At 55.2% G+C, this 27,836-nt stretch overlaps 6 protein-coding genes across 6 annotated transcripts; 2 read left to right on the top strand and 4 right to left on the bottom strand.

Moving 5' to 3' along the window:
• Nucleotides 1–540: 540 nt before the first annotated feature.
• Nucleotides 541–5,142, bottom strand: EV422DRAFT_531814 (P-loop containing nucleoside triphosphate hydrolase protein). Its single transcript, XM_053070486.1, has 4 exons — nucleotides 4,186–5,142; nucleotides 3,149–4,099; nucleotides 2,982–3,074; nucleotides 541–2,885 (listed from the first exon to the last, which is right to left on the bottom strand). Exons 1-4 carry the CDS (start codon nucleotides 4,871–4,873, stop codon nucleotides 694–696), a joined length of 3,924 nt encoding a protein of 1,307 aa, XP_052924916.1. The 5' UTR covers nucleotides 4,874–5,142; the 3' UTR covers nucleotides 541–693.
• Nucleotides 5,143–9,021: 3,879 nt separating this feature from the next.
• EV422DRAFT_568095 (uncharacterized protein) lies at nucleotides 9,022–10,017 on the bottom strand (the record flags this gene model as incomplete). The annotated part of the gene is made up of 1 exon (XM_053072611.1): nucleotides 9,022–10,017. One exon carries the CDS (start codon nucleotides 10,015–10,017, stop codon nucleotides 9,022–9,024), a length of 996 nt encoding a protein of 331 aa, XP_052924915.1.
• Nucleotides 10,018–10,384: 367 nt separating this feature from the next.
• On the top strand, nucleotides 10,385–14,167 carry EV422DRAFT_531784 (uncharacterized protein). Its single transcript, XM_053070485.1, has 8 exons — nucleotides 10,385–10,886; nucleotides 10,966–11,121; nucleotides 11,194–11,578; nucleotides 11,659–12,204; nucleotides 12,297–12,324; nucleotides 12,403–12,839; nucleotides 12,931–13,214; nucleotides 13,275–14,167. The coding sequence occupies exons 1-8, from the start codon at nucleotides 10,770–10,772 to the stop codon at nucleotides 14,076–14,078; spliced, it is 2,757 nt and encodes a 918-aa protein (XP_052924914.1). The 5' UTR covers nucleotides 10,385–10,769; the 3' UTR covers nucleotides 14,079–14,167.
• Nucleotides 14,168–14,886: 719 nt separating this feature from the next.
• On the bottom strand, nucleotides 14,887–17,011 carry EV422DRAFT_597023 (UEV domain-containing protein; the record flags this gene model as incomplete). Its single annotated transcript, XM_053073616.1, has 7 exons — nucleotides 14,887–15,201; nucleotides 15,272–15,374; nucleotides 15,458–15,591; nucleotides 15,706–16,431; nucleotides 16,521–16,759; nucleotides 16,832–16,916; nucleotides 17,006–17,011. 7 exons carry the CDS (start codon nucleotides 17,009–17,011, stop codon nucleotides 15,127–15,129), a joined length of 1,368 nt encoding a protein of 455 aa, XP_052924913.1. The 3' UTR covers nucleotides 14,887–15,126.
• A 1,894-nt stretch (nucleotides 17,012–18,905) lies between these two features.
• Nucleotides 18,906–25,940, top strand: EV422DRAFT_506865 (chitin synthase-domain-containing protein; the record flags this gene model as incomplete). The annotated part of the gene is made up of 9 exons (XM_053068604.1): nucleotides 18,906–19,099; nucleotides 19,210–19,506; nucleotides 19,583–19,658; nucleotides 19,734–19,964; nucleotides 20,034–20,109; nucleotides 20,187–22,702; nucleotides 22,767–23,324; nucleotides 23,397–23,598; nucleotides 23,665–25,940. The coding sequence occupies 9 exons, from the start codon at nucleotides 18,906–18,908 to the stop codon at nucleotides 25,938–25,940; spliced, it is 6,426 nt and encodes a 2,141-aa protein (XP_052924912.1).
• Nucleotides 25,941–26,140: 200 nt separating this feature from the next.
• Nucleotides 26,141–27,714, bottom strand: EV422DRAFT_531778 (ubiE/COQ5 methyltransferase family-domain-containing protein). Its single transcript, XM_053070484.1, has 3 exons — nucleotides 27,226–27,714; nucleotides 26,748–27,041; nucleotides 26,141–26,630 (listed from the first exon to the last, which is right to left on the bottom strand). Exons 1-3 carry the CDS (start codon nucleotides 27,599–27,601, stop codon nucleotides 26,206–26,208), a joined length of 1,095 nt encoding a protein of 364 aa, XP_052924911.1. The 5' UTR covers nucleotides 27,602–27,714; the 3' UTR covers nucleotides 26,141–26,205.
• Nucleotides 27,715–27,836: the final 122 nt, after the last annotated feature.

Here is a 27,836-nt window from a genome sequence, read left to right as displayed (position 1 = left end):
CAGGTCAAAGGACGAAGGCGATAACCACCAGCACTCCCACGAAGGACCTCGGCGGCAAACTCTGATTGACAGCAGTTGACCAGCACTGTCAATGCTGTCAATGTATGGCATATGACGCGGTGCATGCAAAAGCACCGAGGGAAGCCTCCCGCATGTTGACGCCAGTGGGAGATGTTATGATGAGACTTCCTCTGCTCGTTTCATGTAGCAGCGGCTGTACCACCTTCAACATCGGTGCTCTTTCGGAGGCCTCACCATTCCTCTCACAATTTTCGGTAAAGGTTGCCCTATCATCTGCCCATGCAATGTTGTGCCATTAGGGTTAGCAGCCCATTCGTTAGCAGCCGTGAGAGGGTGAGAGGTCGCCGAGGTGGACATTGCGAAAGAACGACGGTTAAAGGGACCTAGCTTGAGAAAAACCAAATTAGTAGGTGGATGCAATAGCATTGTAACTTCGAAGCACCGCCTCCAATCATGTGCAAAGCTGCGGAGTATGCTTACTAAGCATGCGCCGGCGTCGCAAATGCGCATCTTGACAGTTGCGTTGACAGTTGTGTTGTCATTCGGACAAGTCTCGTTATTTAAGGAACAATGCAGTGTATATGCGCAAACAAAATCAGACCACAGTCAAAATAACAAACTGCGCATATCCAAGGGAATTACTGTACATCCGCGTGGACATAGTCTTCGAATCTACTCGCTGGGCACCGCTAAATCCTGCTTCAGACACAACGCCGCATACACGCCGCCCAGACCGACCAACTCATAATGTCGCCCGGACTCAATGACTCGCCCGTCCTTGACAACCAAAATCATATCCGCATCTTGAATGGTTGAAAGGCGGTGCGCAATTACGATCGTGGTGCGACCGTGGCGGGCCTTGTCCAGAGCCTCTTGGACTAATTTCTCCGACTCGGAGTCTAACGCCGATGTGGCCTCATCGAGCAGCAAGAGCCGGGGTTGACGTATCAGAGCGCGTGCTATGGCGATTCGTTGCCTTTGGCCCCCGCTGATTTGGCTCCCAAGTTGGCCAACGCTCGTGTCATACCCGTCGGGTAAGGACATCACAAAGTCGTGAATGTTGGAAAGTTTGGCAGCGGCCTCGACCTCCTCCATGGAGCCCTTCTCGCCATCAGGAACCCCGTAGAGGATATTGTCCTTGACGGACATGTCGAACAGCACTGGCTCCTGTCCCACGAGCGCCATGTGTTTACGAGCGTTGTGGAGCTGCAAGTTTCGAATATCGTATTTTTCCAGCGTAGCCTGGCCGCCAATCACATCATACCAGCGCTCTAACAGCGCGATGACGGTCGATTTGCCACAGCCCGATGGTCCCACCAGCGCAACCATCTGCGACGGTTGGACATCTACATCCACGTCTGTGAACACGCTAACGTCTTGGCGAGTCGGGTAATGAAAGTTGACCTTGTCGAGCCCTGCATACCCGTTGACGGCCTCAAATTTGACGCCGTCCTGGTCGGCGTCAATGAACGTTTGTTTATCGAAGAGCTCGTATATGTTGATTGCGGACTGCTTCCCTTTCGCGTATTTTGGCAACTCCGCGGTGATGTGCCCGAGACTGATCGCCGTGAAAACGACTGCAAACATGCACTCAAACATCTGCCCCCATGTAATTATGCTGTTCTCGACGAGCCGGTAGCCCCCGTAGAAGCCAATGCTGTAGGCCCAAAACGCAACGCCCTGTGAAAGCGCAAAACCGAAGCTGGCAAAGAGTGCTTTGTGCAAAGCGTATCTGTGCGGTTCCTTTGTGACTTCAATGTAGCGCCTCTCAAATATGTCCTCTTTCGCAAGTGAGGCAACGGTGCGGATGTGCGCAATGGCCTCCCCAGCCACCTGCCCCGACTTCTCATACGCCTTGCGCGTCTTCTCACCGAAGCCCGTCAACGACGCCAGTTCGAGGTACTGCCCCAACCCAATGACCGGAATGGCAGCAAGGATGATCAGCGTCATCTGCCATGTTGCGGCGAATGCCAAACCTAGGCCGATCGCGATGGTCGCAAGCGACGAAACAGTGGTCAGAATCACCTGGCTGACCATATCAAGCATCTGCTGAGCGTCGGTCGCCAATCGACTCGCCAAAGCGCCCGTGGAGTTCTCCGGAAGATCAAAGAATCCAATTTCTTGACTGAGGATGGCCCTAAAGCTCAGGTGCCGCATTCGACGGGTCATGCGCTCGCCAACGATCAGGAAAATGGTCAGTCCGGCGCCGAAACCAATGAAGCCGACGACAGCAATGAGCAGGAAGATCAAGGCGTAGTGGTTGGCCTTGGGGATGAACTCATCCCCGACCGTGTCGAAGCTGGAGAGAAGCGCGATGGCTTGCCCGAACACCTTTGCGAAAGTCGGGAACAGACCGCCTTGAATGATAGCAAAGAAGACGCCCAGAAGACATAGTGCGATGTCTTCTCGGAGGTACTTGAGCGTGCGCCCGATGGGTGCCTTTGCCAATTTGAGCTTCCTCGCAGCTTCCTTCTTCTCTCGTGCCATAGAGGTTTCCTGATCTTCCGAAATGCTGATGACGGTAGCGCCTTCTACTGTTGTTCCGGAATGCTGAGGCAGGTTCCGTCGGAATGAGCCGTCCGGCTTGTCGCCAGTCTGATGTGTACTGCCAGAACCTGTGCTTGTCGTCTGGAGAGTGGACGTCCGAGGGACATCGAGTCCTACATCCACCCCACCCGTTTTGAGTTGTTGCTTGGCAACAAGGGCTGTGTAGACGCTCCCGCGCTTCATAAGGTCTTCGTGTGTTCCCGACTCCACGACCACTCCTTTGTCCATGACGTAGATTCGATCTGCCTTCATTATCGTCGAGAGACGGTGGGCGATAACGATGGTTGAACGGCCGGCGGTGGCGTTGTCCAGGGCAGCTGTAGCGGGAATGGCATGAGGAGTGTGATGAATTAGACCCATGCAGAAAACGCGTATAGCACATTATTATAGAGAGATGACTATTGGGTCCCGACCTTGCACCATGCGCTCCGACTCGGTATCCAGAGCTGAGGTCGCCTCATCCAAGAGAAGTATTGCTGGCTTCTTGATCAAGGCCCGAGCGATGGCTGTCAGGAAGAAATAGCGGGTTAATTCACCACTCAACGATGCCAAAGAGGGGAAAGATTGCATAGCGACTTACCGATCCGTTGCCGCTCCCCACCGGAGAGGAGGGCGCCCTTCTCTCCGACCATTGTATTGTAGCCGTTGGGTAGCTTCGAAATAAAATCGTGCGCATTCGCCATGCGACATGCCTCTTCAATATCCTTGTCCGTTGGCGGCGTCTGCTCTTCCCGAGTCCCGTACTGTATGTTTTGTTTGATGGTAGCATTGAACAACACCGGCTCCTGCGAGACGATTCCGATAAGGTCTCGGAGATGTCGCACATTCAAGGTCTTGATATCAAACCCATCGATAGTGATAGCACCATTGCTCGGATCGTAAAACCGTTCGAGGAGGCTGATGATCGTGCTTTTACCACTTCCAGAGTGACCGACCAAGGCCACGCACTGCCCTGGACGGACTTCCATGTTCATGAGGTTCAAGACAGGAATATCGGGCCGGCTTGAATACGCAAAGCTGACGTCTTCAACGACAATGTGGCCGCTTAAGTTCTTCGGCTTGAGGCCGGCGGGGTCGAAGGAGTCAATTGGGGGTATGCGGTCAATGGTCTTGAAGATCGTGTAGGCAGCTGCTTGAGCCTTGGCGAAATTCGCGATGTTGGGTCCCACATTGCCCAATGAGAAGGCACCAATGACCGTCCCAAACAGGACGGTCAGGACGTCGCCCGATGCCATGTAACCATCGCGCACTTGTTTGGATCCGTACCAGAACGCAAGCGAGTAGCTCAGGAACAAGATCAACATGAAGCAACCCATACCGAGCCCAGTTGCCCATGACTTGCGCACACCGGATTTGTATGCTTCGGCGAGGACCGTGTCGAATCGGCGGAGCTCCCGGTGTTGACCGTTGAAGGCGAAGATCGTCCGGATGGATGCGATGGCTTGCTCAGCTACACCTCCAGCTTTGGCGTAAGCGTCCTGTCCGTCGGCTGTGTTTGACGTGGTGATCCTCATCATAATGGCTCCAGTAACTGATGCCGTTAGCGAAGAAAGGGAATGTCAGCGTCAAGCCACATCACCGGAACTCGCCCTCCCAAGATAATGGAGAACTACATACCAGCCATCAGAGGAACAGCCGTCAAGAGAACCAACGACATCCGCCAACCATGGGTGAATGCAATCACAAAGCCAGCTACAAACATAGCGACGCTGGTAAGGACAAGTCCGACCTTATCTGCCAACCCATCGAAGATCAATTGTGTGTCAGCACTCAAACGTGAATTGAGCGACTCGCTGTTTTTCCCGGTGTCGTGCCACGACATGTCCTGCCGCAGAATCGCACGGAGGTATTTCTCACGGATTCGTTTCGTCTGATTTTCAGCCGAGAGGGTGAACAGACACATCGAACCATAGGCCACGACAAAACTGATCGCACCGACGACGGTAAATTTGATAACGATGGTGCGTATTGCATCGACGGCATCTGCTTGAGCGGACCCATTGATAGAGTTGATGACGTCCCCCATCAATAGCGCAACGAGGGGCTGGCCGACGCCGTTCGCGATGGCGCAGAGGGATCCGATGATGACACAGAGCCAATCGAACGGGGATGCAAAGCGATAAAGTTGGAAGTACGAAACCTTGGGGTCGCTGTCCTCCTTCGTTGTGCCTTTGCCGTTGAAGATCGAGTCTTTGCCGAACGCACTCTCGGCCGAGTGCGGCACAGTTACAACGTCATGGACGTGAAGAGTATGGTCGGAATCCTGCAGTTCGTTGTTATCCTTTTTGACGTTGGCGGGAAGCATTGCCAGCGGTTATTTGAGGTGTCGACGAGAAGAGAGGAAATGTCGACGAGAAGACGAGGAGAGAAGACGTTTGGTGGAATTGTTTTATAAAGAGCGGTCAGCCTTGACCGATTTGGACTGGAAGCATCTCATCAGATTCCTGTCCACCGCTTGTCCACATGGACATGGAGGCCCGGATGGTAGTAGGTAGTATGAAGGGACCGTGGGGGAGGGAGGGAGTTACCAGAGCGACGTGCGATTGACACTTCCCTCACACGTATCGGTTCCCGTCGGAAATTGGGAGGTGGCATGAAAGCCGCGCGCCACGTTCAATTTCCCCTCCCTCTGCGCGGCTCCGTGGCTCCGGTGGCTGTGCGCTTCATTACGGGGACTGGGCTCATTATCCGAAAGCGCGCTGGTTCTTTATGACGGGGTTGATTGTAGGCAGAAAGCACACGCGCCGGCCTGTCAATGGCCTTAGGTAAGCGATTCCCGTTGAAACCCCGGTGGACACACAGTTGGGGCCTCGGTAACCTTCCCCAGAAAGACACTAACAACAGCCTCGCATAATGGAAGGCGCAAGCCGAGACACCCCTTCTAGTGATCAGACCGGCGCCGTCGCCTCAGCTTCATCCCGTCTGCACCGCACCAGAGTCCCTTTGGCCGTGGTGCTTTTGCTTTGCACTATCATTATAGCGGGCTCAATTTCCATCCCGCTTGGAGTGCTGTCTTTCAAGGGCGCAGATGATTCTATTGCCGAAGGTGACTTTTGCGGGAAGCCGGCCATGAGATATGGTTTACTGGGCATTGTAACAACACCCTTTTCATTTGGTCGTCGTATAAAGTCACCGGCGTGTTGCGTTATCGGATTATCGATGAAGTACGCAATCAAGGTAGGTTTTGGGCCGCAGGCTGATATCTGCTCCTAATAAGTTGATGTCTGATCACCTCCATCAACATCATCAGTCATTAGCTTGACTGGGAGATGCCCTCAAGCGATCAACGGTAACGGCTTACATCACGACATAGCTCTGCTTCATTTTGCTCAACTGTCCGGTGCACACCACTTCTTTGCCGACAGACATCAGCAATTCACTTTCGATAAAGGATTTCGCGGCTGCTTTCAGTTCAGACCGCAACGCGGCATTATGGGACTTTCGCGACAGGTACGTGTGGTGAGCCCGAGTCCACCGTCCGTGTATTACCTCCCCATCTGCTGTTCTTTGTACGATGTTCAAAGGAGGCAAGAAATGATTGATGCCTATCGATGCGGTTCTCAGGCTTTTTCCAGACATGATGTCCATCGCCGAAAGACACACCATCACAGCGGTGATTCGGTAACTCATATCTCTCCTGCATAGGGCTTCGCTGTCGTCAAGAACGCATTGGAGGCCGATCGTGTCTTCGGTAAGTTCCGCACGTGTGTGTACTACCTGGGGCGTGAAAGTCCCACATAGATCGCTCGTCCTCCTCTAATAAAGCGGCCTTGTGCAAACTTGAACTATCAAGTGGCTCCCAGTGGGGAGCGTGCCACCCGACAAGCGGACTACAATGCGACCCACGTGCAGAACTACCCGGGCGCTTACGTGCGCGAGGGAGTTGGGATCAATCGTACTGTGACCTTTCAACCGATGGGACCGAGCAGCTTCAGCAAAAAGGGGCTGTCCGACGCAGTCCTTACCACAACTTGGAACGCACAAGCTATCACTTTTCCCATAGCAGGAACGGTGAAAACGATGATCAGCTGCTACAGACATGAATGGTAGATAAAGAGCCCGGGAAGGGAGACACCACTCACCCTTAATGCTGAGCAGACGTGAGCAACGGTGTTGACCCCTACGTTCCTTTCTCAAAGGTTGTTCAACCCGCCAAGCTTAGCAACACCATTTGACTTGCTGTATCAAGGAGTCTACAACGTGAAGGCCATCGATTCATATCTGCAGAACTTGTTCGTCACAGAAAATACCATTATCGCTCTTCTGTAAGTCATTGCCGGGCCACAAAAAGCAATGGAACCCTTTCGCTGAGAGTATACTGCGATTCAAATCCATATGCATCAGGGAATATCCTTCTGGAAAAGTGTATGTACTACTATGGGCGAAGGAGATGACTGGAGTTGTCGGACAGGATGTTAAACCACTCAAAGGAGCGTCGTTCCTTTAGTGTCGCTGGGAATCGCCCCGGTATGCAACTGAACCCCACGAAGACTGGCACAGTCGAGGCCACAGCTTCTGACAACCTTGTTCTGCGGGTGAGTCTGAAGAAAACAGACACATTCTTCCCATGGCTTCAACCGCGGCTCCCAGCCTGACTTTTCACTGATTTGAATTCGCGATGGGAACGGCAGGAGGCGAGCACCGAGGTTCTGCGCATTCATAGTAGCTTTGCCAATGTGCCGGGTAGTTTCACCGGGCAGTTTCGAGACTTCTGAGCAAGGACGCGCCATGCTGGAGCTTCTGGTGATCGAGGATCCGTACGGGCTCAAGTTGGTCACCATTCTCGTCATTCCCGAAAGTAAAATCGATTCCAAATTCACGTTATGATGTCCGGAGGTGCAAAAGTACTCATATTCTTGCTGCTCAATCACACCTTCCGTGATTTGCAGAGGATCTCCTGGATGCCATGCGGAAGAGCAGGAAGTCCGCCGTAGCTTCCATTGCCGCCATATCTTCCGTGATGCTCCTACTTGCAGCGGTCATAAGCTATATGTTCACCTTACCTTTGAAGAAATTGGATCGAGTCATGGGGCAGGTGAGCTCGGATCGCTTCATTTCTTGTAACTCCATTGGCATTTCAATGTTCAACGGATGCGTGCGTTTTGGTAGGCTACAAAATTTGATTTCAGGTATGGGCTTCATCAGGGAAGTTTGCGTTTTCGCAAAATCCAAGACGTCTCCTAACTTTTGCGTCGCATACCGAAAAGCGCTTTGAGTCGTGGACACTGCAGCGCACATCCATCATCATGGAGCTAGCTTCAATGGAGGAAACTTTCGCCCAAATGCTATCCAAGTAAGGGCGTGTTCCACCCACTTCCCGCGACCCTCATAGTCCTCACAAAACTCCTATCATTTCAGATTCGCCAAAGCGATCGAGAGCAACAAGAATTTAGCAGGCCCAAAGCGCGGTGCTGGTTCGATGTCCCAGGCCGCCTCTAAGAGGGCACCGCTTAATAGTGGAACCAGTCAACTGGCCAAGGACGCAGAAAGACATGTTTAGCACCGCAGGGGGCCGTGACCAGATCGCTTTTGTACTTCATTCGATAGCAGAACCAGCGCGCAACCTCTCGTTTCCTTTTTGTACTGATTGTGTGCTGTCAATGCCGAAATGCTGTAGTTCTCTAGTCCCGTGATATGCACACTGTGAGAGAAAGTATGTCGGAGTTCGTAGCGGCTTCCTTTTGTCTTCATGCAGCTAGAAGCTTGATAGACGCTTTGGAATACATTATCGAGCATTCACATGGTAGCATCCACCAAGCGTTCAGACAGCCCCGGAGAGCCTGCCCACGTTCCGTCCGTCCTGCCCGTGCTCCGTTCCGTGCTTCCACAACGTCGTTAGCCTCCTGCCGCCAACGTCTTCGCATTTTCCCAGGTACCCTTTTTCCCACGACCCTTCGGCCGCTACGAACTCGGTAAGACCAGGTCCCGCACCGTTTTGGTCCGCGGCGAAGCGCACCGTTATGGAGGTGCAAGTGTGCGCAATTGTGAGAAGGATCTCGGTCTCCCGCGGCGGCCCAGGGCACCAAAGGCGCGCGCGAGCGTGGCCTGAGCGTGGCCCCTCTCTAAGTTATATGCAAGAGGGGATGACTTTTGTTGATCTGCTGGAGAGCAACAAGGGGAACGCAATGGACTACGCTATTTATACTCTTTGTGGGAACAAGACGTGGGGACCGCCAAGCGTGGGGAAGCAGAGGAGGAATGGGGAACACCGAGATCTCACGATTCTCCGCTCACCGTCGTCCTTCACACCCATACTTGCAGGCCTTATGTATGCACAGTTGTAGAAAGGTAAAGAAGACGGGCTGTCCTCACTTACTACCGCAACCGATTTGATGCACTAGATACAGATCCAGATCCAGAGAAGCGAGGCTACATATACAGTATTGCCAAAACCACCAGTGTCAACCAATCACCCAGAATAATCGAGAAACCCGGTCGTACATCCGTTTCAAGTCAAATATGCGACCCCTTCCCCTGTCCCTCAATCACCTCCCAAATCAAGTCCGCAATCTTGCTCCCCCCCACAACACTCGGCTCAACCCTCATCTCATAATCCCCCGTAACCCTCCCATCCAACGCCCTAAATAACGGCACGGGCACGACTTTCGTGCCGGGTATATCAACCTTACACGTGGCGAGCTCATACACCTTTTCAATAACCATCTGCAGCTTCCCCGGCCGGTCATTGTATCCCAGCATCGCCAGCGCGCCGTTGGCCCAACTGTCCGTCACGGTTTCGTCGGGAAAGTAGATCATACAGACTAGGACTGATTTGGGTTTTTGTTTGGCGGTGAGTTTGGCTATGTAGGATGCGATCTTGTGGTTGAACATGTCGACGAAGTAGTCGATGCCGGGTGTGCTTGCTGTGGCGGCTTTTATGCTGGAATCTGGAAGGGAGAGGACGGTGCCTAGGGCGGAGACTGTGGCACGCGTGGGTCGAAGGGCAATGTCGTTGGCGGCGACGGACACGACGAGAATGTCGTTGGAAGCAATGTGGTCGCGGACGAAAGTGTCATGGTCTGTTAGATGCTTGTCCCGGTCGGCGAGGGTAGATGCCTCCAACGCGGAATTGATGGCTGCGTATGGCCCCACTTTACTTTTTCCTTCCCTCACAGATGCCGCCTTGCGGGTAAGCCAGTAAGCAACATCCTGAACACACCGCGGCGGTTGGAAGAACTCTTTGTAAGGAGGGGGTGCATCAGCTGTGACCTTATCGTTCGTCAATTGGCCTGGGTTGGTCTTGTCCCCGACAAACAGCCAGTGCTTGTTGTCCAGCGACGAGTCGCCTGCTAGGAAGATGAGGCCCCGATCGCCGCTCTTTTCGCCGACATGTCGGTGCAGAGCTTCCAGATCGGACAGAATGTGCCCGTAATAGTTGCCATAAAACTTCAGAGGGTTGTGTTGGCCGGGGGCGGTCACATTCGTGCCCGCGGACGTTGCTGCGACCATCGCCTTTGTTGACAAAACCGAAATAAGTGCCCCACGCAGACTTTGAAGGATGCGCATATGCTTAGACAATCGAACGATTGGAAGTGAAGAAGGCGCTCTGGCAGAACCCAGTGTTCAAATATGAAGGCCGCAGATGTCAAACGCCGGAAACCGCATGCCATTACGCACCTGCTGCTTTGGAATCCCGAGAGGACAACCACAAATATACGCACTTATTGCCTGAGGTCAGCGAACCCACAGCTGACCCACAGCCCGAAGCTTCTGGCCAGTGACGTTCGCTTGTTAGCTGACGCTTGTGAGTGGGTGCCAGCGCAAGATGTCGGGAGTGGGTGCCTTCGCTTCGTTTGAGTTTCTTCCACGTTTGTCACCGCTTTGCCAAGTCGTCGCAACAAGTCGTCCGCGGCAACAAGGCGCCACGGAAGCACAGACTTTCAGGTGCACATTGGGACGACCACGTTTGCAACCGCTCAACAGCAGCGCCTTATATAGCGGAGCGTCTCAAAGCAGCGTCTCTGAGGTCATTCTGTCTTGAAGAGCAGCTAGTCCGTTGTCTCGTCTTGTTTGACGGTGTTTGCGTGAGCCACCCATTACCTCGCAATTTGTGGGCCACCTGGATAGCGAAAGACCTAGGACATATCCGACCGAGCGCTGCATAATAGGAAACGCCGCCGAACTATCAACGCTAGCGTGTTGCGGCACCTCCGCCTTCCGAAACCACATTGCACCCTCCCAGAGGAGCCATCTCGACGGTCATGAGTAGCAGCGACGCAGGGGCGGCCGTGCCCGGCTCGACGATCGTCAAGCGCAACTGGTTCTCGACTATCATAAACCAGCTGTTTATCATGCTGAAACGGAACACTATCTTGCAAGTAAGAAAGTCGAGTCATGCCCATGCTGCGTCAATTGGCGGCGATACGACTTTTCGTAATGGATTTTGGTCTCCCATAGATAAGATATACCAAATCGACAGTGAGTCAATGTATCGTTGCTCCGATCGTGTTTATGCTGCTGTTGCTGGTCTTGCAGCAGGCTTCCAATGCGAACCAGAGGAAGGAGGTTCTTGATCCATTTGAGGCCCCGTTACAAGGGGTTTACAACTGTCAGGTATGGACTGATGTGGCTCGCCGCACCGAATGGCTCGATAGCCGGGCTGACGCTCAAATCATCCGTGTTCAGGGCAAGGATCCAGACAGCCCATGCATCAACATTATGTACACACCCCAAAGCCCCGACATCAACAGCGTCATGGCAACCTTCGCAGCCAAGAACGCCGCGCGAACCGGCGAAGCAGCGTTCGCCGTGGAAACAGCCCTCACGGACGTCAAATTCAAACCCACCCGCAAAATGGGCATCATCCCCGTCGCCAACCAGGATTTCGTGTACGAGTACTCCCTGGTCACGCCGAACGTGACCGCGTGGGGTATCAACTTCACTGACACCGTTGGCCCGCCGCGCAACTTTGCGTACCAGGTCTGGTTCAACTCGTCCAATGTGGCGAACGGGACGGATATCTATGGACGGCAACTTGTTGCGCTAATGAGAGGAATTGACGAGGCTATTAGTATGTCTTGCTCTGTTATACCGATTCTACTCATTGGGAAAAGGACGCTGATGCATGGCACTTGATTCCCCCCTTCACAGTCTCGGTATTGAACGCTCAATCCGCCACACTGGACGTGAGCATCAAAGACTGGCCCCTAATCCCTCCCAAAACCACCTCCGACATCATCATCCAATCCCTCGGCCCCGTCTTCTTCTTCTGCTCAGAGATGGTCATCTTCATCAACATCCTCAACCTGATCGTCACCGAGAAGGAAGCCAAACTCCGTCACGGCATGGAGATGATGGGCCTCAAGCCCTCCGTGTACTGGTTCTCCCAGTTTCTTTCCAACTCCCTCCTCATCGCCGTCGGCGCCCTCGTCACGGGAATATTTGGACTCATCTGCAACTTCTTTGCGTTCAAGAACACGAACTTTGCGGTTATTCTGATCACCTTCTTTTTGTTTGGCGAGGGTATGATGATGCTCGCTTTCTTTATCACGACGTTTGTGAGGAAGGCCAGGGTCGCGATCTTGATTGGGATCTTTGTGTTTATCATTGGGCTGCTGTTTGAGAGCTTCGTGTTTAGTAGCAGCTTTGTGGGGTATATTTGGTGGGACTCTGGGACGAGCCCCATTGCTTGGAAAGGTAAGCGGTGGTCTGAGGGTCGTTTGCTTACTCCGCATCCAGTGGGTCCACTGTCCCGAAACACTGACATCTTCCGCTTTCCACTTTCGCAGTTCTGATATTTTTCCCATTCTTCAACTTGTAAGTTCCATACTCCTCATTGTGAGAACATCAACCCCACCGTGTCACATCACTTACCCCGACCTCTACCCCCCACAGCGGCAAAATGTTTCTCGACATCACCACCTACACCACCGGCCGCGTCGACACCCTCACCAACACCGCCATCCCGGGCCCGGGCTTCGCCTGGTCCACCCTCAACCAAAAACTCCCAAAGGACCTTCTCCCCACCTACGGCTCCGGCTCCGTCCCCGACGTCCCGGCGCCCATCCAGAGCTGGCACTTCCTCCTCATGAACATCCTGTTCTACGGCGTATTGACGTGGTACTTTGACAGTGTGATTCCCGATGAGTTTGGGTGGACGCGCCCGCCGTGGTTCTTTTTGACCCCGAGTTACTGGGGGGTTACGGGACGCAGAGGCAAGCAGCAGGATCCGGTGGCATGGTTGAAACGGCAGAAGGGGGCGAAGGTGAGGGATACGGTGGAGGGGGAGCCGAGGGATGTGGCGGAGGAGAGGAGGAGGGCTTTGGATGATGGTGAGTTTTCGGGAATACGTGAGAGCTTCAATGTGTGCGCTCACGTCTTGGTCGACTTACTTTGCGTTCCCTTTCATTTCCGATTTTGCAGCCTACCATCCAGCCCTCCAAATCGTCAACCTGCGCAAAGTGTACCAAAACGGCTGGTTCAAATCCAAAACGGACAAGGTCGCCGTGCGCAACCTGTGCCTCACATTTGAGGAAGGCAAGCTGCTCGCCCTGCTCGGCCAGAACGGTGCGGGAAAATCCACGTCGATGAATATCCTGACCGGTTTGACCCCGCCGACTAGCGGAGATGCGTTGATGTATGGGTTTAGCGTGAGGGACCAGACCCCGGATATCAGGGAAATTTTGGGTGTTTGTTTGCAGCATGATGTAGGTGGAAATGAATTTGACAAGGATTTCTCGTGCAGACGCTGACATCGTCGTCCACAGATCCTCTTCGACGACCTAACGGCCGAAGAGCACATCCGCCTCTACGCGGGCCTCAAAGGCGTCGACCCTTCCACCTGGGACACCCTCGTCGAATCCCGCCTCACCGCCGTCCGCCTCTACAAAGTCCGCAACCAACGCTCGGGCACCTTCTCCGGCGGCATGAAACGCCGCCTGTCCCTCGTCATCTCCACCATCGGCGACCCCAAAATCATCTTCATGGACGAGCCCACCACGGGCATGGACCCCGTCAACCGCCGGCATGTGTGGGAATTCATCGAGAAATTCAAACGCGGGCGTGTGATTGTGCTTACCACCCATTCGATGGAGGAGGCGGATGTCCTTGGGGATAGGATCGCGATTATGGCGCATGGACGGTTGAGAGCGATTGGGTCGTCGATTACGTTGAAGAGTCAGCATGGGACCGGGTATAGGGTGTCGATCATCGTTGACCCGGAACACTCGGCTTACGCGAAGGGGGTTATCGCCAACATGGCACCCACGGCGGTGTTGGAGGACGACTCGGCCGGCGCGCTGTTGTACCAGTTCCCGTCTGGCCCTGCAGGAGCGGGTCGTGGGGGCCCGAGGAGCGAGGGTCAGGAGGAGTTGCAGCGGTTTATTGCGTTCTTGGAGGGGAGTGACGAGAATGTCGATCCTGCTGCTGCGGCTGCACAGCAAGGTGAGAATGGGAAAGAGCAGTCGGGCCCGTGGTGGGTCAAAGCGTGGGGAATCTCCCAGACGACACTCGAGGAGGTGTTCCTGAGACTTATCAGGGATGCGAATCCGCAGGGGTATAGTGGTACGTAACTGTATTAACCCCCTCCCTCCGCCCCTATCTCCTCCCACCTAAACTGACCCTTCCTCGATTTCAAAGGCTACGAACAATCCAACGGAGGCACCCATACCAACCCCGTCGACGCGGAGTTGGACATGATCCGCCGCCGATCACTGCGGCGCACGCTTTCGAGGCCTAGCAGGAAACAAAGCCTGCACTCGATCAATCACCCGGGTGCCCCTGGTGGTGCGACGGGGTTGGGGAGTAGTTGGCATACGGGGAGTAGTGGTGGTGGGGCACATGGGGAGAAGAGGAGTTAGGTGGGTTGAGGGTCTCGTAGTTAGCCGATGGCCCGCTGGGCGGGATTGGCGGTCGGGATTCTCCCCGAGACAATTGTTTTGTTTTCGTATTCGTGACTTTCGTGACTTTTGGATATACACCCCACCCCCGTACCGTTCAGGAACAACTCTGGGGATTTGGACTCAACTCCGCGATCACTTTTGCACATCGGAATGCGAATATGAAAGAAATACAGTATCATATGCCGGTGTTGCGATGTCATTGGTTACTTTTCATTTTCACTTCACACCGGCCGGATAACACTGCCGAAGATTTCCGTCAATAACGAAATAGGGGGAAGGCGACGTCGGTGCCCCAACAGCAGTTTATGCAGTCATCCCCACGCCCACCATGTTACGACCGTCTATGCATATATGACATTTGCCAGTGTGTATGTATATATACGTATGTCTCAGCGGAGTGTGCGTGTGCGAGTGGGGGGGCAGGATGGGGAGGTAATGCGATGCACGAGGTTAGGTGGAGGAGCCCTCGAAGGCGGGTGGATTACGGATTACGCAGATGTTGGGACGTGAGGGATTTCTCCGAGAGCGGCGGGGTTGGGGGAGGGGCGTGGAGACCGGACGTCGAGGGTAGATCCTGCGAGCAGGCAGCCATCCATGGGCGGGCCATCGCATCGCATCGCCCCCACGTTCGTAGAAGCCCGTCCCCGTCCCCGCTGCTCCATCCACCCATTCCGTTTCCGTTTCCGTTTCCATCCTCAGCACCCGTTTTGCCGGCGCCTCACCCAAGCACACCCCGAACCTTCCCCACCAGCGCGCGTTTCATAAACTGTTCCCTCGCAAGCGTCCTCACCGCCTAAACAAAAAAAAACATTTAACCACCCCGCACCCCATAAACACCCCGAATATACGTATGCAAGACATACCTTCATGTAGGCATTCAACTCCACCCGCTCCGCATCAAGCGCTTTGGCGAGGTAGTATAAAGTGTCGTCGATCGCGTGGTCCTCTGCTACGAGGTCCATCAACCTGCACCAAAAACCACAGATCAGTGATCAAGTCCCAGAATTCGCCTCGCGCTTCGCGCTTGCGTGCGAAAATGAAGAACGCACTGTTTATGCACAACGGTAGGCGGAACAAGCAGCTCATCCACATTCGCGTCCGGCTGCGCGCGAAGCTCGGTGAGGTGTTGCGCGGTTGTCTCGTTTTGGGTTTTGAGGGATTCGATCGTTTGTTTTATTTCTTGCTGTGGGAAACCAAATCACAAAACGAGTCAGATATACATGGCATACGCAACTCCGGCTCCGGCCTCCGTTCGAATGGGGAAAGCAAAAAAAAAAAACAAATACTTCGTACGAACCTCCCGCTCAGCAGACCTGACCAGCGAATCCTCCACCCTCCTCGCCCCCTCCCCCAATTTCCGATTCACATGCAACAACCGTTCAATCTCGGGCGGCACCTGGTTCTGGAACTCCCTTTCTTTCTCTCGTAACTTCACGCGGACGGCTTCCTTCGCGTTCTGTAATTTTTGCGCGCGTTCGTCGGTCGCGTGCTGGTAGGCTTGGCCGTCAAGGGTTGCTGCGAGGGGTTTGTGAGGGAGGGGTGGTGGTGGCGTGTGGGGGAGACGGGTGGGGTGGGGGCTGCCGTCGCGGGAGGTGGGGTAGGCGGGGGGTGGGGGGATAGGTGGGGGTTGTTGTTGGGTGTGTTGGGAGGGAGGTGGGGTTGTGTGGCGGCGGGGGTCGGGCATGAGGACTTGAGGGGGTAGGGCGGGGTTTTGGTTTTGATATTGTTGTTGCTGTTGTTGCTGCTGTTGGGGATGGGAGGGGGGGTGTTGGGTGTACATTTGCTGCTGCTGCTGTTGGGGATGTTGCTGGGGCCGCTGTGGGGGATATCCGCTTTGTTGAGACCCCACGTTGGGGTTGGATGGTGTTGGGGATGCTGAGTACCCTGGCGGTCCGTAATTCTGACCCGTTTGCGCGGGTGGTTGTTGTGGTGTTGGGGCGGCATTGCTTGGTTTCGTGTAGACGGGGGGTTCCGCGGCGAAGATGTCCTGCAGGACATGCATGAATGTCAACAGATTCGACTCCTGAACAAGTCAGCAGAATTAGCAATCGTCCATTTGAAATTCATCATAGCCACACACGGCGCTTCGGTTTCTTCCGCCCCCAAACCCACCTCTGTATTCATATGCCAATACGCCAAATAGGGGTGATATATCTTCCCGCTCAAATCCACATGTTTACTGGCCCGCACCAGCATCGACGAGGTGGGCGTCACGAAGCATATTGGTGGCTGCGTTGGGTAGGCATATGGCACCCAGGCTGCTATCGGGATGTTGTAGGTCACATTCCGGAATTTGATGGGTATTGTCCCGTGCAGACATAGCAGGACGAGGGTTCGCCCGTCTTCGTGAGCTGAATTGGGAGTGTCAGTTCTCGCTTGCGAGAAAGATAAACGGGAAGCGTGTGCTTCAAAGGGATCCTTACTGTAGGTATCCGTTTTGGGTGCCAGACCGTTGTATGTGACTAGGACCGAGTCTGCGTCGCGAAATACTCTCTCGCGGCTATGATACTATGGCGTTGGATAGAAATCGGTGGTTAGCCATGAGAAGATTGCGCGACTCGGCGAGCGTACTCCTAAGTGCCCATCTCCCGTCCGACAGTCATGACGAGCCCCAACACTCACAGGTCCCAGCACGCCTCGCAACCATTCGCGCGTCGCATCCATCGCAAAACGAAGCACCTATGCCAGGCAGATTATGTCCAATACTTCCACCTATGTAGCCTCCCCAAAAGAATGTCGTCGGATATGCAAGATGCAAGGGAGCGTATATACGTTTCGCAGCCTCTTCTTCGCAGTGTTTCCAAGCTCCGCCGTCGGTGCTGCAAGATGCGTGTAGATTTACCCGTGCTGGTGACTGGATTGGATTGTGGTGGAAGCTCCGAGGTTCGAGTGGACGTCTCTGTATGAATTTCCTTTGCACAAAGTCGAAGAAGGTCGCACTTGAAGGCTTCCTATTTGGTCTGGATGGCGGGGTTGCTGCTAATGGAACTCGCGTCCGACGAACCTAGTGCAAGACCGGCTTTGGACACCTTCCCAACAGAATGAGTAGTGTGAGAAGCCTCAGCTGAAAGCGCACCGAGATATTGCAACGGAGGTCGTTTGGCTGTGTGAGGTTGCGGTTCGGCGATGCTTCTTTCTGCTTGAGGGGGGCCTCGCAGTGCGGTTGGTATGACATCGCCGCAGGGAATCCGCCCAGCGCTAACCCTAACCCTCCCTCCCGCTGTCAAACGCGCCTTCCACCTGCGGAAGAAAGAACCCTAACTGGCAAGCACCCAGAAGCACCGGCTGGCATAACCGACATTCGCAGGCATGCATGCACGGCACAAAGACAGCACTGGCGGCTCAACGGCCAACATACTGTAGTTACAGCCAGGGGGCACAGGTCTATGGACCCTGACTGTACTGCCATCCACTGCGCTCGGATTGCACTCTGTGCACGGTGGGGCATTGATCCCTGTGACTGTCGCCGCAGAATCGGAGGCATTCGGAGCGCGAAAGAAGAACACCAAATGAGGCACATGTTGACCACAGCAAGAATGCTGGTATCTCCGTTGAATCCCGGAGTCTGGAGTCGAGACTTTCAACATCACGCCCCTTTCTTCCATTCAAAGTCCAAAATCAAGCCATTTCCCCCTTTTCGTGTGCAAGGTCCTTCCGTTATCGGAGGACGGGGGTAGAACCTCCTTTGCACAATGGAATGCCATCGATTAGGAGGATGAATGATGAGTGTGCGATGTGCGCTGTGGGTACCAACTAGATATGCTCACGCCAGAAGCCCGCCAGCGCGCGGCGCAACACAAAAACGCGAGCCGCAACGACACCACATGCGATTGCGTTTTCCCTCCCTCCCTCTCTCTGGAAGCCAAAAGATACGGGAGAAAAAAAGCAGGGACGGGCGGGTTACGCCCCGCCACGAGCGTGAATGGCGATGGAGGGAAGGGAAAGGACCCTCTCGCTCGCTCGTCCCGCTCTCATCCACGCAGGCAGATCCACATGGTCAGCGGTCACAGGCGCTTATGTTCATATCACTCACTATATATATGGGGGATGGATATGGATGGCATGGCGTGGGAAAGAGCTCCGGCTGGTACTGCACTGCGTGAAGAAAAGCCCTCTTTATCCGGGAGCGTTTTCTGCTTCCCAGAAAGGCGACTTCCGTAAAGGGCACTCTGATAGACGGCCATCGTGGGCTTGCAAGGGAAGTCATCTTGGGTGCATCCTCGAGGTAGTCTCAGTTTGTTGAGGAGAGCAGTCTCCGTCCTTTGAACTTCCCGTCCGCTGCGGTGTATCTGGGAACGTCGTTTCTCACTGAAGGTGAGTTTGGAAAAAGCCCCAATGCCGAAGGTGGCAATGGGCGTGGGACGCTGGGTAGTAAGATGTCCATACACTTTCTGACCTTCCCACGCGTCTTCTCCCACCGCCGTTCATATAGGAAACGGTAAAGCAGCTGCGGCAACCCCCTCTCCATTGATCCACCCACTTTGCCCCCTATTCAACATGTCCCGGTCAAGCCAACAAATAAAAACATCAAGCGAGCAACGAGATCACTCTGATTACCTCACGAAACTTGTCTCCCCGACGCTCGACAATGTCCTCTACACCGTGCGCAAACGATACAATAACGGGGATTTCTTCACGAAGATCGGGGAGAATGCGCTGTTGGTTGTTGGCGGGTCGGGGTTGTTGCAGGAGTATGTATTGTGTGATGTTTGTCGGGATGTTTGATTCCGTCGGGCACGCGTAGTGATCCCTGTCGATGTCTCTTCTAATGTCATCCCAATCTTCTCCACCACTGAAGTAGGTCATCGGCAGAAGTAGCAGCCGACTACGCCAAATGGATCATCGACACCACGCCCGACAAGCAAGAGCTCCCGCCACACGTCTTCGACATGGCCGCATCATGCTTCTACCACATGGCGCGCGATTTCCGCAACCAGTCCGTCATCTTCCTCGGCGGCGCGGCATCGGAGAAGGCCGAGATTCGGAAACTGTTCACGTGGCAGCTGTTGATGCTGTCGACGAATACTGAGGATACGGAGGATCAGAAGATTCTGTTGGCGGCTACTATGATGGATCCGGTTTTTGAGGCTTTTACTTGGTGGGTTCAAACATCAAGATGGGACTCATTTGCTGATGGTGACAATCTTGAGCTTACACTCCCGCGATTTGGATAGCGCACGAACACTTAGAAGCCGCTGCGCCTCCCTCGTCTGCAAATACGTCGAGTACCAGTACGACCATTCCTGGAAGGTACGTCACAACCTCCGTCATCCCACCCCTCGCTCACCAACAGCTACTCACATTCCCCACCTCCCTTTCCCACAGCTCGTCGGCGTCGGCACCATCGCCTACCAAGTCGACAAATCCCGCTTCACAGCCGGCTCGACCCCTGGCGAAGAAAACTTCCCCGTCTTCTATTACCTCCTCGCCGGCGCCTCCCCCGAGGAGAAAGTGCGCTGGAAGCTGCATGATGCGGCTCAGTTCAAATACTTGCAGGGGTCGCCGTTCTTCCATACTGCAAGTGATGATATGAAGGTTTTTAGGGAGTTGCAGAAGGTGAGTTGGCGGAGGAGTGAGGGAGGGGTGGGGTGAAAGGGGGCTTTTGCTGATGTGGTGGGTTTGTAGGCGTTGAAGAGGCTGCGGATTGGGTTTCAGTTACAGAAGCAGATGTGTCAGCTGCTGGCTGCTATTCTTCATCTGGGTTAGTATGCCCTTATCGGCTCGAAACGATAATCATGAGGTGATTCGCTGACACTCCCCGTCCGTGCACCACCACAGGAAACATCCAATTCGCCGACGACGAAACGCGCCCCCAAGACCCGTGCCACATCGTCAACGGCGACGTCCTCTACATGGTCGCCAATCTCCTCGGCGTTGACCAACAGACTCTCGGCGAAGCCCTCGTCTATAAATCCCAAGTCATCGGCCACGAACGCATGTCCCTCTTCCTCACCGCCCAAATGGCCAGCGCGCAACGCAACTTTCTCGCCGCAACGCTGTACTCCGAGCTTGTCAACTGGCTCGTCCGCCGTATCAACGCGTGTCTGTGTAAAAGCTATAACGACCAGGTTGCCGCGAGTATCCGCGTGTTTGAGACGCCGAGTTTCAGACACGACGCTGGGAACGAGATGGACCGGTTCTTGTATAATATGGTCAATGAGCGGTTGCACCATTTCATGCTGGACTGGCTGGGTAATCGGTGTGAGGAGTATGGGCATGAAGGTGTGTTGTCGTTTGCGGTGGATAGCCATGAGGAGGCGTCGGCGGCGACCAAGCACCTGCTTTCACGGGATATGGGACTTCTCAGGACCGTCGACGATGAGAGTCTCCAGCGCTATCTTTACGGTTCGGCGGATTCGCGCGAACCGAGTCTCCCGGCTGGCATCCTCGACACCTACGACCTCGTCCTCCCCGTCGCTGTCGACGAAACCCGCCGCAGCAACCGCGCCTTCCAAGTCAACCACTACAACACGCCCGCAATCTACGACTACGAGGCCCTCGCCGCGCTCAACACCGAAAGCCTGTCCTCAACAATCACCTCCATCTTCGGGGGCCGTCGCTCCAACGCCTGCGCGAACGGGTTCGTCCGCAACCTCTTCTTCCAGGACGACACGGAGGACGAACGCGACGCCGCGACAGCCATCTCCACGTTCGCCAACCTCACCGACCAAGTCATGACAGCCGTCGCCGACGCATCCCCCTGGTTTGTCGTCTGCGCCGATCCCGGCGAGTCACCGCTGAGCGAGAAAATCGACGCGGCGGTGCTCAAGACCGATCTGGCGCACAACCATATCGCCACGCAGGTGCAGATGCGGGTTGCGGCGGACTATGCGGCGGATTACACGCACGAGGAGTTCATCGCTAGGTTCCATACCCTGCTGATGGGATCCGCGGCGTTCCATGTGGAGGATGAAATGGATTTCGCGAGCATTTGCGAGAATTTTGCGGCGGAGATGGACTGGAATGAGGAGCATATGGCCCTCGGGTTGACCAAAGTTTTCCTGTCGGAGAAGGCGTGGCGGAGCCTGCACGACCGTTTACGAGTGATTGAAGAAGAGGAGAACGACGCGTACTGGAAAGCGCAGCCGTCGCAGTTCGCCACCACGCTCGCCAGACCGATCGGCGACGGCACCTTAAGCGAAAGCGAGGCCGATTTCGAGAGCCCTGAGGATGTCGAGTTGCTCAACGTCGCTGAAGCGGCGCAGAAAGCGAAATATATCCTTGAGGAACCGGAGCCGAAGAAACCGTTGTCGGCGACACGGAAGCGATGGCTGTGCTGTACGTGGTCGCTTACGTGGTGCTTCCTCCCTTTCTGTCTCAGCATATGTGGAAGGATGAAGCAGAAGGATATCCAGATGGCGTGGCGGGAGAAGCTGGCCCTGTGTCTGATCATCTTCCTGATGTGTGCGGTATTGCTGCTGTTCATCATCGGCCTGCCGCTTGTTCTATGCCCGAAACAGAACCTCCTATCCCTCGATGAGATAAGAGTCAAGACCACCGAGGGCGATCCGTACGTCTACGGATACGGCAAAGCGTACCAAGTCAGCTCGCTCATGAAACGCCACGAGAACTTTGGCGCGGACATGGGCAAAGTCCGCTCCGCCCTCGGTAAAGACATCTCCGGCCTCTTCTACCGCGTTGACCACTTCGACCAGCTCTGTCCCGGGGTCGCCCAGAAGCCTTCGCCCGGGTGGGACAACCTTGCCCACCGCCCGATCGACTACCTCCTCCAGCACCGCCAGCCCAACAGCCCGTACATCAGCGTCATGCAATCCGCCGCCAAATTCGACGTGGGGTACCACACCGAATACATCCGCGCCCAGCCGCTGGTGAACAAGACCTGGGTCGTGCTCTACGATAAAGTGTACGACGTGACTACCTATAAGGCCTCCGGATTCTTCGCCAACCCCGCCGTAGACCGTCTGTTCGAGGCCAGCCAAGGCGGCGACATCACCTCCTCCTGGATCGCGACCGTGGTCCGCCCCGACCCCCGATCCGCCCGCGCAATCGAAAGCTGCATGAACAACCTCTTCTACGTCGGCATCGTGGACCACCGGCTCGACGTGGGCTGCCAGTTTTCAAACTATGTGCTGCTGGCATCCTCAATGGTGATCATCGGCATTATTGGGATCAAGTTTTTGGTCGCGATGCAGTTTTCGGCTCCGCCCAAGTTGAGGAGGGAGGAGCTGAATCGGTTTGTGATTTGTCAGATGCCGTGTTATACGGAGGGCGAGGCGAGTTTGAGGAAGAGTTTGGAGAGTTTGGCTTGTATGGATTATGATGATCCGCGGAAGGTAACGCAGGACGACACACTGACGCCTGAGTTGGATAATGGCTTACTGAAGTGATTTTTTCCAGTTATTGTTCGTTATCTGCGACGGCATGATCGTCGGCAGCGGCAACAATCGCCCGACGCCGCGCATCGTCCTCGACATCCTCGAACACGACCCCAAAGACGACCCGGAACCCTGCGCCTTCCAATCCGTCGGCGAGGGCGACCAGCAGCTCAACCGCGCCAAAGTCTACTCCGGCCTCTACCGAGTCAAAAAGGGCACGCAAGAGCACAGCGTCCCCTACATCGTCGTCGCCAAGATTGGCAAAGAAACCGAGGTCGCGCGACCGGGTAATCGCGGCAAACGGGACTCGCAATTGCTTCTTCTAAAATTCCTCTCCCGCGTGCACTTCAACGCGGAGCTGGAACCCCTGGAATTGGAGCTGTACCGCACGATGACGGAGGTGATTGGGTTCCACCCGTCGCAGTACGATCTGCTGTTTATGCTGGATGCGGATACGGAGTGTATGCCGGACTCGTTGGCGCAGTTTGTGAATTGTATGGCGAATGACCAGTCGATTGTGGGGATTTGTGGGGAGACGGTGTTGGCCAATACGTCCGACAGCTGGATTACGAGGATTCAGGTTGGTGGTCATTTCTGGTCTTTCCTCTTTGCGCCCGAGTCGTTGGTGCCTGACTGTATTATCTGTTATCAGGTCTACGAGTATTTCATCTCCCACCATCTCACCAAAGCCTTCGAAGCCATCTTTGGCGCGGTTACCTGTCTCCCCGGATGTTTCTGCATGTACCGAATCAAGTCGCAGAAAAACACCCCGATCTTGATCGCGCCGGAGATTGTGGATGAGTTTTCGCAAAATGATGTTGATACGCTGCACTTGAAGAATCTGTTTCATCTTGGTATGTGGGCTAATGTGTGACTGCTAAGTTCCGGGTGGTAGTACTGATGTCGTGACGTTTTGGCAGGCGAGGATCGATTCCTGACCACCCTGGTTCTCAAATACTTCTCCCACATGAAATGCACCTTCACCGCGCACGCCAAATGCAAGACCAGCGCCCCCGACAAATGGCGCGTTCTAGCCTCCCAACGTCGCCGCTGGATCAACTCCACCGTCCACAACCTCTTCGAGCTCATCAACATTCGGCAATGCGGGTTCCTCTGCTGCTCCATGAAATTCGTCATCTTCCTCGACCTCCTCTCGACCGTCCTCCAGCCAGCCGTGCTGTTCTACCTAGGGTATCTGATCTACACCATCGTGTCGCAAGTCAACCCGATCCCCATCATCTCGATCGCGATGATTGCCGCCATTTACGGCCTGCAAGTCCTGGTATTCATCCTTAAACGCGAGTTCAAGCAGATTATATGGATGTTGCTGTATATCCTCGGCATCCCGCTGTTTTCGTTCTTGTTGCCCGTGTATGCGTTCTGGCACTTTGATGATTTCTCGTGGGGGAACACGAGGGTCGTTTATGGTGAGAACGGGAAGAAGACGACGATGGCGGTTGAGTCGCGCAAGTTTGACCCGACGACGGTGCCGAAGAGGAAGTGGGCAGAGCATTTGAAACAGAGGCAGATGGAGGTGGGGTTCGGGAAGGGGTTCGGCAGCGACACCAAGGAGGGCATGAGCAAGCGAATTTCGGCGAGCCGTGGGAAGGGCTATACCATCGTCGGTGTCGGCACACGCGCTGTCGTCGTCCCCGGCATCACCCGCACAGCCAGTTCGAAGCTTTCCGAGTACCAATCCCGCGGCCGACCCGCCTCCCCCCTGGCCGCGCCCTTCCGCCCCAGCAGCGCCAGTCCCATCGCGTTCGAGTACACGAACCGATTCTCCACCTCGGGCGGCAACCACAGCGCGTCCAACGTCCCCTACTGGCCGACATTGGAGACCCACCCGCGCGCTCACTCGGCCGCCTCGACGTCCGCGGAGGATCTGAACCAGTATAGGGAGCAGATGGAGCTGGAGGCCTCGATCGAGAAAGCGAAGCGACATGGAAGGGATCTGCACGGTGCGCGGTCGTCTCACACCCTTGCGGCGGAGAATGCCCACGGTGCGAATCAGCAGTACATGTCGCCCACGTCCCCGCCGGATCTGTCCCGTGGCGAGTTGAACCATCTTGCGCGCGAGCGGAGGAACATGAATATGAATATGAATATGAGAGGAAATGGGTCGGATGTGAGCTTACCTTCACAAGGCCACGGAGTCAGCCTGGGGAGGTATAACAGCAGCGACACGCTTGCTGGCGGGCAGGACGCGCATCCGAACGGTTCTGCAGGGAGAACGGACCACCGTCAGGCCGTCGTCCGCCCGCCATACTTTGATCGCAAGGACTCGCAGCAAACGTTGGTGGAGCAGTACGAGCCCCAGGAATCGGACCATCATTCTGCTTTCAGTGGGGCGGTTTCACCGCCTTCTTTGAGGGGGAAGCTTGTGCAGCCGTACTCGAACGCGCCGAGAGAGGTATATTCACCTGCGCATGCTGAAGAACGGAGTAGGTCCCAAACGAGTTTGAATAACCCGCCAACGGGGATGAGAGATGTTGAGTACGGCAGTCACGGAGGAGGAGCCGGGCAGAGAGATTGGGACGCGCCGCCTGGCCCACCGGCGGCGAACGGAATGGACACGCTCACAGAGTATCTCGCCGACAGCGAAATCTACTACGATCGCCAGCCCGCCGCCGCATACCGCGCCATCTCCCCCGGCCAGCACAGCACGAATGCAAACTCGAACACAAATGCTCACACCCCCACATCCTTCGCGATGCCCCGCCTGGCCGAACGCCGCGCCTCCCAGCTCAACCTCGCAGCCCACACACGACCGAGAGGCACCCCAATCCCCCTGCAACGCCGCGCCTCCGAATTGAGCATCGCAACCACCAACGTGCAGTTCCCCATGCCACACCCCGTCGAGCGCCGCGCGTCCGAACTCAGTATCGGCGGACTTGTGCGTCGCAGGGATCTGTTTGCCTCTATCCCGACGAACGCGGCCACGAATGACTTTGAGATGGACGCCATGCCCCACTCAAATTCTGAATCGGCGGGACAGAGTTTCTTCCCGACCGATCAGATGATTGTCGCGGAAGTGCGCCGCATTGTCGATTCGTCGGACTTGATGGTGATTTCGAAGAAGAGCGTCAGGGATGTGCTGTCGCAGACTTTTGATTGCGACTTGGAGAGCAAGAGGCAGCTGATTAGTGATACCATTGATGAGGTGTTGGAATCTTATGCTAGGAATCAGGCGTAGTGGTTGGTTTGCCGAGACAGGTCTTGATTTCGTTTTCGTATATTTAGCTGCCCTACTTGAGGTTTTTTTCTTTGAGCGTTTGCTATGTGGCGGACGGCGTAATTGACCTGTTTTTATACCCCTGAAGGGTACTTTTTTTTGTATGTTGTATGTAGTGTGGCAGCGCATCATCCACGGATATGCAGAAATACATATATATTCTTCTCAACTACCTAATCTTCCGTACGGTCGTCTCTACATGACTTCTTTGCTAATTGAACTTCCACTAGATCTTGAATCCCGTATGTATAGCTGCAACCCCAAACGTCAGATCCTCCCACCCCTGTCCCTCAACCTTGAACCCCGCCTTCACAATCATATCCCTAAACGCCTTCTGTTTCGGAAACCTCCTGATACTTTCCACAAGGTACGCATAGCTCTCCCTATCATTCGCGACCATGCCGCCCATCGCGGGTATGACGTTGAACGAGTAGAGATCGTAGAGGGGGGCGAGGAGTGGGTTGGAGACTGCGGAGAACTCGAGGACGGAGAGGCGGCCGCCGGGTTTGAGGACGCGGAAGGCTTCGGCGAGGACTTGGTCGACGTGGGTGCAGTTGCGGATGCCGAAGGCGATGGTGTAGACGTCGATGGAGGAGGAGGGGATGTGGGAGAGGTGCTCGGCATTGCCTTCGGTGAACGTTAGGCGGGTGGCTGGGTGTGAAGAGATACGGGATGCGGGTTAGCAGACATATCCTTTGTTTCATAATAGGAGCGAAGAACGGCGGAAAGCACTAATCATGTTCTGGCCACGCTACGACCGACACTTACGATCATCCCACCCCAACTTCTTCGCCCGTTCCCGTCCAACCTTCAGCATCTCCGGGTTGATATCGACGACGGCGACTGACGCCGAGCCCATGTCGCCGCGGTACGTCGCCTTGATGTAGTCAAGGAAGCGGAATGCAATGTCGCCCGTGCCGCCAGCGACGTCCAGAAGCTGGGTGTCGCGGCCAGGAGAGATCACTCGCATGTAGTGGTCCTTCCACAGCCGGTGCACGCCGGCGGACATGACGTCGTTCATGAGGTCGTAGGAGGGTGCGACGGAGCCGAATACTTTGCCCACTTATGGCAGTAATCAAAATGTATAACAACGAAGGCGAGAGAGGGAAAACGTTAGCTTTTCAGGCTCCTCCCAAGCCGCAAGCCCAATGGAACGCTCCGTTTCGCAGGCATCATACAAGCGGAGCGTCTCCCAGTGCCCGTATGCAATATCGGCGCATCTAGTAGCAGGCCAGCTTCCACCTACCCAAAGACTCCTTCTCCTCCTCCCTCACAGTGCGGAACCCGAAGTGCGTCGTCGGGCCAGCATGCTCAGCCTCAGCGTTCCATCCCAGTGCCTCCTGGCCTATCGACTGTCTCGGCGGTCCTGACGGTGGTGGTGGGGCCGAGGACGGGGGAGTGGTTGGCAGCGGGCCGGCCTGGGTGACCGGGGCCGACAGTATTACGGGTGTTCCTGCCGTTGACGAGCAGCGTACGGAGGAAGCAGCGGGTGATCTCGTCGACGCGGGAAGACGTGTGGAAAGTGAGCATGCGGCGAGAGGAAGGCGGTTGAACGTAGACAGACGAGTGACGGCCTGGCCGGCGACGGCTGCCCTCCTAGTGGCGACGGCTGCGATAGTCATGGTGTTGTCCGAGCTGCTGCTGGGTGTCAATGGAGTCTTCCGCTAGTTCCCGTACGAAGGCGGACGGCGGAAGTGTGAGAAGCCGAACGCGCTCTTCGCAGAATTCACACCTTTGGGCATCACACTTGGGAACTACAGGACACAGGCGCCGGTTCGGACGAATAGGGGCGTACGGACAGACGGGAGAACGCAGGAAAGCACTCCGTAAGAAACTGAGGGTTTCGTTGGTGCAGGC

Source organism: Fimicolochytrium jonesii (assembly GCF_025526975.1).
Source record: "Fimicolochytrium jonesii strain JEL569 chromosome Unknown EV422scaffold_14, whole genome shotgun sequence".
NCBI lineage: Eukaryota > Fungi > Chytridiomycota > Chytridiomycetes > Spizellomycetales > Powellomycetaceae > Fimicolochytrium > Fimicolochytrium jonesii.
This window is presented reverse-complemented; position numbering and strand designations above follow the sequence as displayed.

Bases quoted from the DNA above. Each gene is read 5' to 3' on its own strand.
- EV422DRAFT_531778 (XM_053070484.1), bottom strand. From the start codon at position 27,601: ATGACTATCGCAGCCGTCGCCACTAGGAGGGCAGCCGTCGCCGGCCAG. The intron at 27,042-27,225 runs GTAGGTGGAAGC...TACTGCCATAAG, and splicing joins GGAGGAGAAGGAGTCTTTGG to TGGGCAAAGTATTCGGCTCC. The intron at 26,631-26,747 runs GTAAGTGTCGGT...CTTCACACCCAG, and splicing joins GAAGTTGGGGTGGGATGATC to CCACCCGCCTAACGTTCACC.
- EV422DRAFT_531814 (XM_053070486.1), bottom strand. From the start codon at position 4,873: ATGCTTCCCGCCAACGTCAAAAAGGATAACAACGAACTGCAGGATTCC. The intron at 4,100-4,185 runs GTATGTAGTTCT...TAACGGCATCAG, and splicing joins GGCTGTTCCTCTGATGGCTG to TTACTGGAGCCATTATGATG. The intron at 2,886-2,981 runs GTCGGGACCCAA...TTCCCGCTACAG, and splicing joins GTCGGAGCGCATGGTGCAAG to CTGCCCTGGACAACGCCACC.
- EV422DRAFT_531784 (XM_053070485.1), top strand. From the start codon at position 10,770: ATGAGTAGCAGCGACGCAGGGGCGGCCGTGCCCGGCTCGACGATCGTC. The intron at 11,579-11,658 runs GTATGTCTTGCT...CCCCCTTCACAG, and splicing joins AGGAATTGACGAGGCTATTA to TCTCGGTATTGAACGCTCAA. The intron at 12,840-12,930 runs GTGAGTTTTCGG...CCGATTTTGCAG, and splicing joins GAGGAGGGCTTTGGATGATG to CCTACCATCCAGCCCTCCAA.